Below are 16,510 nucleotides of genomic sequence, written 5' to 3' on the forward strand. Positions count from 1 at the left end.
TAGTAATCTGGGTAGATGATCTCATCATAGCTGCTAGTGACAACAGTTTACTGAAGGATGTGAAAGAAATGCTGACATCAAAATTCAAAATGAAAGATCTGGGAAAGCTCAAACATTTTCTGGGAATTGATTTCGATCAAAGTAAGGGAACTGTAAGGGTAAACCAGAAAAGATACATATTGCGAATACTGGAGAGATTCAATATGTTAGACTGTAAACCCAGATCAACACCATGTGAGCTGAAATTGGATTACGACAGTGATAGTGATCCTATTGATCCTAAAAGGTATCGTGAGGCAGTAGGTAGTTTGATCTACCTAATGACATGTACTAGACCTGATCTAAGTTGGGTTCTTAGTAAACTATCACAGTATTTGTCCAAACCAAACGAACAGCTCTGGTCTACGGTTAAACATGTTATGAGGTACTTGAGGGGTACAATTGATCAGGAGCTATGTTACAAGAAAAGTGATGAAAAACTTAAACTTGTGGCATATTGTGATGCTGATTTTGCCTCAGATCTAAATGACAGAAGAAGCACAACAGGGTACTGTTTCAGCCTTTCTGCAAATGGTCCTTTGATCTCATTTAAGTCAAAGAAACAGTCCACAGTAGCTCTATCGACATGCGAGGCAGAGTATATGGCACTGACTGTAACCACACAAGAAAGCATGTACCTTGTACAGTTATTGGACAGTATGGAAAATGACTGCATGTATATGCCTGTACAGATTTTTGAGGACAATCAAGGTGCCATTGCACTATCAAAGAATCCAGTGTGCCGTCAAAGATGCAAACATGTGGATGTACGGTATCATTTCATTCGATCTGCACTGAGCGATGGAAAAGTGACTGTTGAGTACTGTCCCACAGAAGACATGGTAGCCGATGTCATGACTAAACCAGTGACAAAGTTTAAGCTGGAAAAATTCAAAGGTTTTTTGTTTGGTATGTAAATCGAACATTTGTGTTACCATATACAGTTTGTATACTGTACAGTATGAGTGCCAGTGGGGGTGTTAGCGTTACTATTGGATGTGCCCTCAGACTGTTTTGTCATGTGTTACCTGCTTCCCATATTTGGACATATGCAAATAAATGTATTCCGGTTCAGCAGAAAACCGAGGAGAGACGTGAGTTATTTTACCTCCGTGTAATTAAGATTATATACCGGTTACCATACACGAAAAGGGCTGCGCCAACAGACCTGCTTTAGGGTGCTTTCACACTAGCACTTTTGGTCCACACCTGGGTTTGTTTGACGTCATAGTACAGTATGTTTAGCTAGTGTGAACATGTTTTCTGAACTCGGATGCGCACCCATGAACCGTACCTGAGTCCGCCTGAAAGAGGTGGTCTGGGGTATGATTCATGCGAATTCTGGTACGGTTCACTTGTGATGTGAATGCAATTATACCAAATAACGGAAGTGAACCGCCAACTGTACAACTAACTATCGTTCTCATAACGTTCGTTTGTGTATGTGTGTGTGTGTGTCACGTTTCGTATCTTGGTGACAGGTGTGACTGAGACAGGGCAAACACAGTGATACTCAGTGATGTTTGCTTGTCTCCTCCAAAAACAGCTCCTGCAGACACTGTGTGATGTTCTGAATGTTTATAATATGTTTGCGGCAGATAGACGCCAGTCGCTCACTGTATATCCAATACTAAACGACTCAGTACAAGCAGGATGACTGCAATGTGCGGGGCTTGCTTGCGTCACCGTCACTTAGAAATGGCTGTAAACAAAACAGCAGCTCGATGACGCATGCGTACCTGGTTCAGAAGGAAAAAAGACAGCGTGAACACAAACCAACCGAGGAGGTGGCAAGTGGGGACAATCGAACTTGGGTACGGTCCAGGCAATTCAACCAAGTGTGAAAGCACCCTTAATGGAGAGTAAATGTTTAGGAGAACTATCTCATAAGAAACAGCCAGTAAATTACATTTTCTATTAACGGAAATTGCACGAAAGTCAGCTATAAAATGAAACAGCACCCCAAAAGTTCTTTCTTGTAAGAGCCATTTATTTGTTTTATAGACGTTAAAGCTATTAAATGCTAATATCAGCAGATGTTCTCACTAATTAGTGAAGTTAAACCAGTCACTACAGTCAGACGTGCTTCAGACTATTAAACACACCAGATCAACACATACATATTGTGTTTGTCCTCTACACAGGCTACAGGGCTGTTATCTCACTGTTCAGTGCTGTGAGAGTTTGTCTTCAGCTCTACAATCCTCAAACTGTGTGCTGAGAGAGCTGGACCTGAGTAACAATGACCTGCAGGATTCAGGAGTGAAGAAGCTCTCTGATGGACTGAAGAGTCAACACTGTAAACTGGAGACACTGAGGTAAATGATTGTCCACTCAACAATAACTACAGACAGTTACATATGGTTTACCAAATGTGGAACCCCTTTCAGGTAAATTGGCAGAAGAATAATAAAAAGGGATGCAGGGATGTGATTTTATTCGTTTCTGCACATTGATAATGATTATATGATTATATCTATGTGTTGACTTTGAATAAAAAAGACAAATCTATTTAAATGTAAGCTATCAGTGATACTTGTGGATCCAGGCTGTCTGTAGAACGAGTTTTCTCCACTGCGTCTAGCATGGATCAGCTGTGATCAGCGCAGTCATCAGCATAATCATTTCTGTTGAGGAACATGATGACCAATCACAGGTGTTTAAGAACTCACTCAACAGTGCTCAAAAAGCAAACAGGATTAATAATCAAGTCAATGTTTATTTATAAAGCGCTTTTAAAGACAACAAGTGTTTACCAAAGTGTTGAACAAGGGTGCACCATATAAACAAAGGACAAATAAAGGACACAAGACTTAACACAAGAAGACAAGACTATTGATGAACTCCAGCATAACACTGTATGACAACACTTCAGATGACTGATCTAGAGCCTGCAGCTAATCAATCTGACAGATTCTGTAGCACATTACAGCTCTAAAGAGCATTTAAATGATGAATGATCTTATACAAAACAAATACATTTATAGAGATGCTATATAAGTATATAATTTCACTCACCTGGGAAACGGAGGCCACATGAACGGTTTGTGAAGTGCACACAGCATGCCATATCATCTGATTCTTGTAGGAGACAATTCCAAAAGACAACTGACTGTGTAAAGCCGCATAAACAACACAAAAATACATCGAGTTCAGCGGCTAATCAGCCGGAATCAGCTGAGGTGAGGAGACAGCGACCAGCGAGACCTAGCTGTCACTCAAGTGGCCACGCCCATAATTATGCAGACTTAATATCACCCAATACAAAGGAAACGGATGAGTCATAAAAACATCTCCCCTTCACAGTTATCATGAAGGCTAATATTAGCCATATGAAGCTAAATGGTTCTTTGTATTTGTTTTTGTAAATGCATTTATTCCTGCTGTAAAGTCGGCCATTTTAACAGTGGGCTCAATAGAAATCTGCTGTATATGCAGCCAGGACTAGCGGGGTTTCCATGAACTGCAGTTTCAGGTACTTCTGTGTTAGCTTCATGAGGGAGAGTGGGAGATTACTGCTTGGTCATTGCTCTACTTATTTACTCAGTGCTATAGCTGAGCACCGTGCACTGTAGCACCATCTACAACAGTAAATCTACACTGCAGAATTTAGTGTAAAATGTAAGATATTATATATAAAGACAGACAGGTCTACAGAATTATTATTAGAGTGTATGAACGTGAATAGCAGTTGTTGTTTTTGATCTAACGGCCACAAAACTTGATGCTGAGCGCTGTGAGTTTGTGTCAGAATGATGATGCATGAGCCGACTTTGTGAGCAATGCTGTACAGTATTACAGGGCCTGATGCTGCTTGGCTACTTTCATAAAATTAGCAACAAACATTTTACATGCAAATTGGAAATGTAGGTTAGTTTATAATATTGTATCAATAGTATGAGAGGACTAGTTACCTACCTATCTCACTAACAATCCTTCAGCTTAGTAAGTAACGGATGTGTGTACTTTTGCCATCTCTGCTACAGTCAGATGTCCTCAGACTATTAAACAGACCAGATCAACAATATTCAATCAATATTGTGTTTGTCCTCTACACAGGCTACAGAGCTGTAATCTCACTGTTCAGTCTTGTAAGAGTTTGTCTTCAGCTCTACAATTCTCAAACTGTGTGCTGAGAGAGCTGGACCTGAGTAACAATGACCTGCAGGATTCAGGAGTGAAGAAGCTCTCTGATGGACTGAAGAGTCAACACTGTAAACTGGAGACACTGAGGTAAATGATTCTCCACTCTACAATAACTACAGTCAGACAGTAAAATAAATATTGATGTACATGCTTGTGTTTTAGAAATAAATATTATGTGTGGTTAGTAGGTTTTGGAGAAAAATAAGTGGGATTTCACATCTGAAGATCGCTTTATTTAGTCCGGACCAAGGGCAATAAATGATGCATTGTTGTATTTTCTGTCGTTTTTGGGTTGTATTCACTCCACACTGCTGGCTTTGATCTGAACCAGTTGAAACAAATCAAAATGCAGTCATCTGACAAAATCCACATCTCTCATTGGCCAGATGTTGTTGAACATGTTTCCTAAACTACTTATTGATTGGTTAGAATTTACGTGCGGGAAAATGCCAATGAACTCCCGCAGGTAAACAAAACCGGCAGACACAAAATGTGGTTTTTACTCTGGAGGGACGACTGCGCTGACTGATTATATCCCTGCTTTAGACAAACTATACAGTTCTAGGATGAAGTGCGGCCGCGGCTGGAAAAAAGTGTTTAATGCATCGCTCGTCACTTCAGGAGGAGGCGTGAATTAATTTAGCTTAACTGCGACATGGTCATCTTGCGGAAATATTACCAACGATAATTACCAACAGAACTGGCCAACATGTGTTTTATTTGTATTCAGCACAAACTGAGCTACAATAATATGTGAGAAATATTGATGTACATGCTTGTGTTTTAGAAATAAATATTATGTGTGGTTAGTAGGTTTTAGAGAAAAAATGTAGCTGAAATAAGATCCATTAACCAGACTGAATGTGCCTGAACAAGAGTTTAGAGTAAGCAGTCTTGTAGACTAGAATATTTACTGCACAATTATGTGAAATTATTCTGTTCTCTCATTCAGAGAAAACACTACAATGATCTACATTTTGTTAAGTTTGTTTTAGGTGATCTCAGCTGTATGTGTGAGTGACAATGCTCATGAATAATTCACACCTGAGAGACAACAGACACTCCCCCACTCACCCATCAAGGGCAGTGTACAGCAATGTCCATCTGCAGAAGCTAGCCCAAACTCAGTGCTTGTTGTGTTACTGCTGTGTGACCATGTAAACACTCTGGGTTAACAATATACAGTGCTCAGCATATATTAGTACACCCCTCACTAATCTATCTTTTACATTCATATTTTAATAGGAAGCTCTACAGTATTATATCTGTGCATATACAATAGATTAGCCAAATCTGGAGCTCATGATAACAGTCTAAAAACAAGTACAACCAAATCTATGTGTTATAGAAAAATATTAAATACAATATTAAAAAAAAGATGAAAAATCAAGAGAAGCAAAACAATGAAAAAATTTGCTGAAATTTTGTAGGGTTTTTTCAATATTAACCTTGAATTTAATTGTATTATGTTATTATTGTTTTTTTATTATTATTATTATTATTATTATGTTATTATATTATATTATCTTTCAATTGCTGAATATGTTTGGTGACTAAAATATGATGTTCATAAATAAATCTGTTTAATAAATGTGTTCTGTTTAAATGCAGCAGAATACACTGCCTATATTGACTGAGAAATGGAGGAAAGTCTTGATTTTCAGAATGGGCTGTCCTCCATTATACTGAGCGCTGTATGTGACTTATACAGCCGCACATATAATATATATTTGAAATGGTGTAAAACGTGTTCGCCAAACTCTCTTGTGCATTAATCCAGCATTTAATAATCATTTCTGAATGAGTCTGAGACACTGAAGTAGAGGAATGACAAACGCTTTAAACACAAGAATAAATCAGATTTAAACATGAAAAACAATTACTGTAAATCCAAATCATATTTGAAGACCTTTAATATAGATTTCACTAATAGTTGCAGTCTAGTTCACTGTTTGAAAACTTTACCAGATTGTGTCTGTCTGTGGGTGTCGACATTCAACATTTCTGTGTGAAAGTGAAGCGCAGCAAGAACACAAATAAACATTATACCAGTGTTAATCCTGTTTCAGAGCAGAACAGTGGATCTGGAGGTGTGAAAGCAGCAGAGTTAAACGCTAAAGTCAAGCTGTTTTGTGTCCTGCTGAAGGTTTGAGCTGCTCTCATATTTGTGCAGTTTCAGTTTCTTGAAAACAAGTCAATGTTTATTTATAAAGCGCTTTTAAAGACAACAAGTGTTTACCAAAGTGTTGAACAAGTGTGCACCATATAAACAAAGGACAAATAAAGGACACAAGACTTAACACAAGAAGACAAGACTATTGATGAACTCCAGCATAACACTGTATGACAACACTTCAGATGACTGATCTAGAGCCTGCAGCTAATCAATCTGACAGATTCTGTAGCACATTACAGCTCTAAAGAGCATTTAAATGATGAATGATCTTATACAAAACAAATACATTTATAGAGATGCTATATAAGTATATCATTTCACTCACCTGGGAAACGGAGGCCACATGAACGGTTTGTGAAGTGCACACAGCATGCCATATCATCTGATTCTTGTAGGAGACAATTCCAAAAGACAACTGACTGTGTAAAGCCGCATAAACAACACAAAAATACATCGAGTTCAGCGGCTAATCAGCCGGAATCAGCTGAGGTGAGGAGACAGCGACCAGCGAGACCTAGCTGTCACTCAAGTGGCCACGCCCATAATTATGCAGACTTAATATCACCCAATACAAAGGAAACGGATGAGTCATAAAAACATCTCCCCTTCACAGTTATCATGAAGGCTAATATTAGCCATATGAAGCTAAATGGTTCTTTGTATTTGTTTTTGTAAATGCATTTATTCCTGCTGTAAAGTCGGCCATTTTAACAGTGGGCTCAATAGAAATCTGCTGTATATGGAGCCAGGACTAGCGGGGTTTCCATGAACTGCAGTTTCAGGTACTTCTGTGTTAGCTTCATGAGGGAGAGTGGGAGATTACTGGTTGGTCATTGCTCTACTTATTTACTCAGTGCTATAGCTGAGCACCGTGCACTGTAGCACCATCTACAACAGTAAATCTACACTGCAGAATTCAGTGTAAAATGTAAGATATTATATATAAAGACAGACAGGTCTACAGAATTATTATTAGAGTGTATGAACGTGAATAGCAGCTGATGTTTTTGATCTAACGGCCACAAAACTTGATGCTGAACGCTGTGAGTTTGTGTCAGAATGATGATGCATGAGCCGACTTTATGAGCAATGCTGTACAGTATTACAGGGCCTGATGCTGCTTGGCTACTTTCATAAAATTAGCAACAAACATTTTACATGCAAATTGGAGATGTAGGTTAGTTTATAATATTGTATCAATAGTATGAGAGGACTAGTTACCTACCTATCTCACTAACAATCCTTCAGCTTAGTCACTGATTTATCAGGGGTTCCTACAGCAAAATGAACCGCCAATTATTCCAGAATATGTTTAACACAGCAGATACCCTTCCAGCTGCAACCAAGTACTGGGAAACACCCATTCACACACACACACTTATACACTACTGCCTATTTAGTTACCTATTATTCCCCTATACTGCGTGTATTTGGACTGTGGTTGAAACTGCTACGTTTTACTTTTTTTTAAAAAGTGTACTTTTTTAAAAGTGTAGTCAGTTTTTCTACTTTTACCAGAGTCGTTTTAAACATGAGTATCTGTACTTCTACTTAAGTAACGGATGTGTGTACTTTTGCCATCTCTGCTACAGTCAGATGTCCTCAGACTATTAAACAGACCAGATCAACAATATTCAATCAATATTGTGTTTGTCCTCTACACAGGCTACAGAGCTGTAATCTCACTGTTCAGTCTTGTAAGAGTTTGTCTTCAGCTCTACAATTCTCAAACTGTGTGCTGAGAGAGCTGGACCTGAGTAACAATGACCTGCAGGATTCAGGAGTGAAGAAGCTCTCTGATGGACTGAAGAGTCAACACTGTAAACTGGAGACACTGAGGTAAATGATTCTCCACTCTACAATAACTACAGTCAGACAGTAAAATAAATATTGATGTACATGCTTGTGTTTTAGAAATAAATATTATGTGTGGTTAGTAGGTTTTGGAGAAAAATAAGTGGGATTTCACATCTGAAGATCGCTTTATTTAGTCCGGACCAAGGGCAATAAATGATGCATTGTTGTATTTTCTGTCGTTTTTGGGTTGTATTCACTCCACACTGCTGGCTTTGATCTGAACCAGTTGAAACAAATCAAAATGCAGTCATCTGACAAAATCCACATCTCTCATTGGCCAGATGTTGTTGAACATGTTTCCTAAACTACTTATTGATTGGTTAGAATTTACGTGCGGGAAAATGCCAATGAACTCCCGCAGGTAAACAAAACCGGCAGACACAAAATGTGGTTTTTACTCTGGAGGGACGACTGCGCTGACTGATTATATCCCTGCTTTAGACAAACTATACAGTTCTAGGATGAAGTGCGGCCGCGGCTGGAAAAAAGTGTTTAATGCATCGCTCGTCACTTCAGGAGGAGGCGTGAATTAATTTAGCTTAACTGCGACATGGTCATCTTGCGGAAATATTACCAACGATAATTACCAACAGAACTGGCCAACATGTGTTTTATTTGTATTCAGCACAAACTGAGCTACAATAATATGTGAGAAATATTGATGTACATGCTTGTGTTTTAGAAATAAATATTATGTGTGGTTAGTAGGTTTTAGAGAAAAAATGTAGCTGAAATAAGATCCATTAACCAGACTGAATGTGCCTGAACAAGAGTTTAGAGTAAGCAGTCTTGTAGACTAGAATATTTACTGCACAATTATGTGAAATTATTCTGTTCTCTCATTCAGAGAAAACACTACAATGATCTACATTTTGTTAAGTTTGTTTTAGGTGATCTCAGCTGTATGTGTGAGTGACAATGCTCATGAATAATTCACACCTGAGAGACAACAGACACTCCCCCACTCACCCATCAAGGGCAGTGTACAGCAATGTCCATCTGCAGAAGCTAGCCCAAACTCAGTGCTTGTTGTGTTACTGCTGTGTGACCATGTAAACACTCTGGGTTAACAATATACAGTGCTCAGCATATATTAGTACACCCCTCACTAATCTATCTTTTACATTCATATTTTAATAGGAAGCTCTACAGTATTATATCTGTGCATATACAATAGATTAGCCAAATCTGGAGCTCATGATAACAGTCTAAAAACAAGTACAACCAAATCTATGTGTTATAGAAAAATATTAAATACAATATTAAAAAAAAGATGAAAAATCAAGAGAAGCAAAACAATGGAAAAATTTGCTGAAATTTTGTAGGGTTTTTTCAATATTAACCTTGAATTTAATTGTATTATGTTATTATTGTTTTTTTATTATTATTATTATTATTATTATGTTATTATATTATATTATCTTTCAATTGCTGAATATGTTTGGTGACTAAAATATGATGTTCATAAATAAATCTGTTTAATAAATGTGTTCTGTTTAAATGCAGCAGAATACACTGCCTATATTGACTGAGAAATGGAGGAAAGTCTTGATTTTCAGAATGGGCTGTCCTCCATTATACTGAGCGCTGTATGTGACTTATACAGCCGCACATATAATATATATTTGAAATGGTGTAAAACGTGTTCGCCAAACTCTCTTGTGCATTAATCCAGCATTTAATAATCATTTCTGAATGAGTCTGAGACACTGAAGTAGAGGAATGACAAACGCTTTAAACACAAGAATAAATCAGATTTAAACATGAAAAACAATTACTGTAAATCCAAATCATATTTGAAGACCTTTAATATAGATTTCACTAATAGTTGCAGTCTAGTTCACTGTTTGAAAACTTTACCAGATTGTGTCTGTCTGTGGGTGTCGACATTCAACATTTCTGTGTGAAAGTGAAGCGCAGCAAGAACACAAATAAACATTATACCAGTGTTAATCCTGTTTCAGAGCAGAACAGTGGATCTGGAGGTGTGAAAGCAGCAGAGTTAAACGCTAAAGTCAAGCTGTTTTGTGTCCTGCTGAAGGTTTGAGCTGCTCTCATATTTGTGCAGTTTCAGTTTCTTGAAAACAAGTCAATGTTTATTTATAAAGCGCTTTTAAAGACAACAAGTGTTTACCAAAGTGTTGAACAAGGGTGCACCATATAAACAAAGGACAAATAAAGGACACAAGACTTAACACAAGAAGACAAGACTATTGATGAACTCCAGCATAACACTGTATGACAACACTTCAGATGACTGATCTAGAGCCTGCAGCTAATCAATCTGACAGATTCTGTAGCACATTACAGCTCTAAAGAGCATTTAAATGATGAATGATCTTATACAAAACAAATACATTTATAGAGATGCTATATAAGTATATCATTTCACTCACCTGGGAAACGGAGGCCACATGAACGGTTTGTGAAGTGCACACAGCATGCCATATCATCTGATTCTTGTAGGAGACAATTCCAAAAGACAACTGACTGTGTAAAGCCGCATAAACAACACAAAAATACATCGAGTTCAGCGGCTAATCAGCCGGAATCAGCTGAGGTGAGGAGACAGCGACCAGCGAGACCTAGCTGTCACTCAAGTGGCCACGCCCATAATTATGCAGACTTAATATCACCCAATACAAAGGAAACGGATGAGTCATAAAAACATCTCCCCTTCACAGTTATCATGAAGGCTAATATTAGCCATATGAAGCTAAATGGTTCTTTGTATTTGTTTTTGTAAATGCATTTATTCCTGCTGTAAAGTCGGCCATTTTAACAGTGGGCTCAATAGAAATCTGCTGTATATGGAGCCAGGACTAGCGGGGTTTCCATGAACTGCAGTTTCAGGTACTTCTGTGTTAGCTTCATGAGGGAGAGTGGGAGATTACTGGTTGGTCATTGCTCTACTTATTTACTCAGTGCTATAGCTGAGCACCGTGCACTGTAGCACCATCTACAACAGTAAATCTACACTGCAGAATTCAGTGTAAAATGTAAGATATTATATATAAAGACAGACAGGTCTACAGAATTATTATTAGAGTGTATGAACGTGAATAGCAGCTGATGTTTTTGATCTAACGGCCACAAAACTTGATGCTGAACGCTGTGAGTTTGTGTCAGAATGATGATGCATGAGCCGACTTTATGAGCAATGCTGTACAGTATTACAGGGCCTGATGCTGCTTGGCTACTTTCATAAAATTAGCAACAAACATTTTACATGCAAATTGGAGATGTAGGTTAGTTTATAATATTGTATCAATAGTATGAGAGGACTAGTTACCTACCTATCTCACTAACAATCCTTCAGCTTAGTCACTGATTTATCAGGGGTTCCTACAGCAAAATGAACCGCCAATTATTCCAGAATATGTTTAACACAGCAGATACCCTTCCAGCTGCAACCAAGTACTGGGAAACACCCATTCACACACACACACTTATACACTACTGCCTATTTAGTTACCTATTATTCCCCTATACTGCGTGTATTTGGACTGTGGTTGAAACTGCTACGTTTTACTTTTTTTTAAAAAGTGTACTTTTTTAAAAGTGTAGTCAGTTCTTCTACTTTTACCAGAGTCGTTTTAAACATGAGTATCTGTACTTCTACTTAAGTAACGGATGTGTGTACTTTTGCCATCTCTGCTACAGTCAGATGTCCTCAGACTATTAAACAGACCAGATCAACAATATTCAATCAATATTGTGTTTGTCCTCTACACAGGCTACAGAGCTGTAATCTCACTGTTCAGTCTTGTAAGAGTTTGTCTTCAGCTCTACAATTCTCAAACTGTGTGCTGAGAGAGCTGGACCTGAGTAACAATGACCTGCAGGATTCAGGAGTGAAGAAGCTCTCTGATGGACTGAAGAGTCAACACTGTAAACTGGAGACACTGAGGTAAATGATTCTCCACTCTACAATAACTACAGTCAGACAGTAAAATAAATATTGATGTACATGCTTGTGTTTTAGAAATAAATATTATGTGTGGTTAGTAGGTTTTGGAGAAAAATAAGTGGGATTTCACATCTGAAGATCGCTTTATTTAGTCCGGACCAAGGGCAATAAATGATGCATTGTTGTATTTTCTGTCGTTTTTGGGTTGTATTCACTCCACACTGCTGGCTTTGATCTGAACCAGTTGAAACAAATCAAAATGCAGTCATCTGACAAAATCCACATCTCTCATTGGCCAGATGTTGTTGAACATGTTTCCTAAACTACTTATTGATTGGTTAGAATTTACGTGCGGGAAAATGCCAATGAACTCCCGCAGGTAAACAAAACCGGCAGACACAAAATGTGGTTTTTACTCTGGAGGGACGACTGCGCTGACTGATTATATCCCTGCTTTAGACAAACTATACAGTTCTAGGATGAAGTGCGGCCGCGGCTGGAAAAAAGTGTTTAATGCATCGCTCGTCACTTCAGGAGGAGGCGTGAATTAATTTAGCTTAACTGCGACATGGTCATCTTGCGGAAATATTACCAACGATAATTACCAACAGAACTGGCCAACATGTGTTTTATTTGTATTCAGCACAAACTGAGCTACAATAATATGTGAGAAATATTGATGTACATGCTTGTGTTTTAGAAATAAATATTATGTGTGGTTAGTAGGTTTTAGAGAAAAAATGTAGCTGAAATAAGATCCATTAACCAGACTGAATGTGCCTGAACAAGAGTTTAGAGTAAGCAGTCTTGTAGACTAGAATATTTACTGCACAATTATGTGAAATTATTCTGTTCTCTCATTCAGAGAAAACACTACAATGATCTACATTTTGTTAAGTTTGTTTTAGGTGATCTCAGCTGTATGTGTGAGTGACAATGCTCATGAATAATTCACACCTGAGAGACAACAGACACTCCCCCACTCACCCATCAAGGGCAGTGTACAGCAATGTCCATCTGCAGAAGCTAGCCCAAACTCAGTGCTTGTTGTGTTACTGCTGTGTGACCATGTAAACACTCTGGGTTAACAATATACAGTGCTCAGCATATATTAGTACACCCCTCACTAATCTATCTTTTACATTCATATTTTAATAGGAAGCTCTACAGTATTATATCTGTGCATATACAATAGATTAGCCAAATCTGGAGCTCATCTAACAAAATAACTTATGATAACGGTCCAAAAACTACTACAGACAAATTTATGTGTTATAGAAAAATATTAAAAACAAAATTAAACAGAGGAAAAATCAAGAGAAGCAAAACAATGGAAAAATCAGAAAATTCATAGGTTTTTTTGCAATATTAGCTTGAATTTAATTGCATTATCTTTCAATTTCTGAATATGTTTAGTGACTAAAATATGATTGTCATGAATAAATCTGTTTAATAAATGTGTTCTGTTTAAATGCAGCAGAATACACTGCCTATATTGACTGAGAAATGGAGGAAAGTCTTGGTTTTCAGAATGGGCTGTCCTCCATTATACTGAGCGCTGTATGTGACTTATACAGCCGCACATATAATATATATTTGAAATGGTGTAAAACGTGTTCGCCAAACTCTCTTGTGCATTAATCCAGCATTTAATAATCATTTCTGAATGAGTCTGAGACACTGAAGTAGAGGAATGACAAACGCTTTAAACACAAGAATAAATCAGATTTAAACATGAAAAACAATTACTGTAAATCCAAATCATATTTGAAGACCTTTAATATAGATTTCACTAATAATTGCAGTACAGTTCACTGTTTGAAAACTTTACCAGATTGTGTCTGTCTGTGGATGTCAACATTCAACATTTCTGTGTGAAAGTGAAGCGCAGCGAGAACACAAATAAACATTATACCAGTGTTAATCCTGTTTCAGAGCAGAACAGTGGATCTGGAGGTGTGAAAGCAGCAGAGTTAAACGCTAAAGTGAAGCTGTTTTGTGTCCTGCTGAAGGTTTGAGCTGCTCTCATATTTGTGCAGTTTCAGTTTCTTGAAAACAAATAAAAGTCTCATGATAAAGTGTGTGAAATAATCCTGATTACTCGCTCATCTAAAACAATATCTGGTAAAGGCTGAATGTGAAGGAGAGTCAGCAGTCATGAATATTGATCAGGTGTTTCTCTCCTGACAGAATAAAAGTCCCCTAATGGACCATCAGTGTGAATGTGACTGTGGGTCAGGTGATGAACACATGAAGAGAGCGGCTTTGTGTTTGTCTGAGCTCATTTAGTTTTAGTCCACAACAGAATCGCAATATAAATGATGAGATCAGCTCATTTCCTGTTGTGTTTTATACATGACTTTAAGATGATCTTCTGAGCTCAAGTGTGTCTTCTTCCTCCTCACAGCAGACTTTACAGCTTGATGTGGTGTATTATGAACAATGTCTTTGCTCTGTACACTTCTACAGATGATGTCGAGTCCTTGTTGGGTGTGTGTGTGTGTGCTGATGCGAGGGCTCGATCAATAAGGAGAGCTGATCAGGATGTGTGTGTTCATCACTGCTGTTGACATGAGCAGAAACAGCAGTCAGCATCTTCACAACACAAAGAGATGTGTGATTGTCCAACTGTGTGATGTGGACTATTGCTGTGTTTGTAGGTTGTCTGGCTGTATGGTGACAGAGGAAGGCTGTGGTTTTCTGTCTTCAGCTCTGACTTCAAACCCCTCACACCTGAGAGAGCTGGATCTGAGCTACAATCATCCAGGAGATTCAGGAGTCAAGCTGCTCTCTGAACAACTGGAGGATCCAAACTACACACTGGACAAACTCAAGTATGTGGAGCAGCACTGGCCTTGTGCTTTTACACTGAATGGCTTTAAAAAGACACTAGAAAGCTCTTTTGTGATCAGCTTCAGTTTTCTGTGAGGGTTATGGGGTGAGGACAGACAGAAGATACAGCTTGTAGAGTATTCCAGTCATGTCTATGAAGAGCAAATCATTGAGTGTGAAATGAATCTCCTCTGTAAATGTTGGAGTGTATTGGCTCAGTTACAGTGACATTAAGTGGGACACACTGTACAGTTTCAGCATTTGAGCTGAGCAGAGAAACTTCCTCCATTTCTGTTGAAGAATCCTACAATATCAGGTCAGGAATAGGGTTGGAGATTGAAGATGGATTCAGATTCTGGAATCAGACACTTGGATTAATGTTCAGACTCTTGTTCTAAAATCAACATCTGGATTCCTCTTCTCTGTGCACACATGTGTATTTTTCACTTGCTAATCTGTCAGGATCTTGGGCGCTGGCGAGCAGCTTTAATAATCTGAACATAGTTTAGAGATGGACTGCAACATCTGCTCAAAGGCTGCATGTGCTGAAGAATGATGGCAAAGCTAAGTGTGTGATGTAGAAAAATAAAGTTCCTTTTATTACAATGCACTTCTCATTGGACCACAAATATTAAAAAGACTTACCTACTTTGTGGCTTACCACAGTCGGGCAGGCTAGGCACTGGGCCCGAAAATGACCCGCAGGAGCGGTCCCAGAGCTTAAAACCTCTTTTTCCCTCTAGTAGGAGTCTTCATTGCCCAAATCCCCTTTTCCCGACTCCTGCTAGAACCAGCTTTTGATAGCTCAACTTCCCGAGCTGTGACTACGAGCACGAGTCACGTCACTGCCCCCTCTCCTCGAGCCCTAGATCTTTTATTTATTTTATATTGCTTTGCCTGTTCATATACACACATATGAGGAATGTACACGGCATGTGTGCATATACATAAATATGTGCCTATGAATAATATATATTGATATGCCTGCGTGCACTCATGTACGCAGACATATATTTTATTTCATAGTGCTGTCACCCCTAAGTTCTGGCAACTGCAGGGACTGTTCCAGAGCTTAAACATCTATTTTTCCAACCAGTAGGAGTCTTCATTGCCCAAATTCCCCTTTTCCGACTCCTGCTGGAACCAGCCTTTAATAGCTCAACTTCCCGAGATGTAACTACTAAGTGTGCGTATATGTGTGCATGTGTATATATATATATATATATATATATATATATATATATATATATATATATATATATGTACGTACGTACGTGTGTATATGTTTGTGCGTGTATTTGTGTGTGTGTGTGCATGCGTGCATGTGTACCTGTGCATGCGCACGGCACGAGTGCAAATGTGTGCATGGATATATGCCTATATATGTTATGTATTTATGACATATACATTATTTCATAGTGCTGTCACCCCTAAGCTCTAGCTACCGCAAAGGCGGTCCTAGAGCTTAAACCCCCATTTTTCATAGTCGGAGCCTTCACTGCCCAAAATTCTTTTTCCCGACTCCTGCTGGAACCTGCTTTGATAGCTCA

At 38.4% G+C, this 16,510-nt stretch overlaps 1 protein-coding gene across 3 annotated transcripts in view; it reads left to right on the plus strand.

The window, feature by feature from the left end:
* The window catches only part of LOC137491011 (NACHT, LRR and PYD domains-containing protein 3-like), a 171,845-nt gene that overhangs the window by 149,742 nt on the left and 5,593 nt on the right, over positions 1 to 16,510 (plus strand). For 2 of the 3 annotated variants that reach the window (XM_087249684.1, XM_088650072.1), the window contains 5 exons: positions 2,184 to 2,357; positions 4,099 to 4,272; positions 8,027 to 8,200; positions 11,955 to 12,128; positions 14,789 to 14,962. In XM_087249684.1, coding sequence (XP_087105810.1) covers positions 2,184 to 2,357; positions 4,099 to 4,272; positions 8,027 to 8,200; positions 11,955 to 12,128; positions 14,789 to 14,962 — 870 coding nt within the window. The remainder of the gene's footprint in view (positions 1 to 2,183; positions 2,358 to 4,098; positions 4,273 to 8,026; positions 8,201 to 11,954; positions 12,129 to 14,788; positions 14,963 to 16,510) is intronic. The other variant, XM_088650073.1, reaches the window with a different exon arrangement.

Source organism: Danio rerio, chromosome 4 (assembly GCF_052040795.2).
Source record: "Danio rerio strain M-AB ecotype USA chromosome 4, GRCz13ab, whole genome shotgun sequence".
Taxonomy (NCBI): domain Eukaryota; kingdom Metazoa; phylum Chordata; class Actinopteri; order Cypriniformes; family Danionidae; genus Danio; species Danio rerio.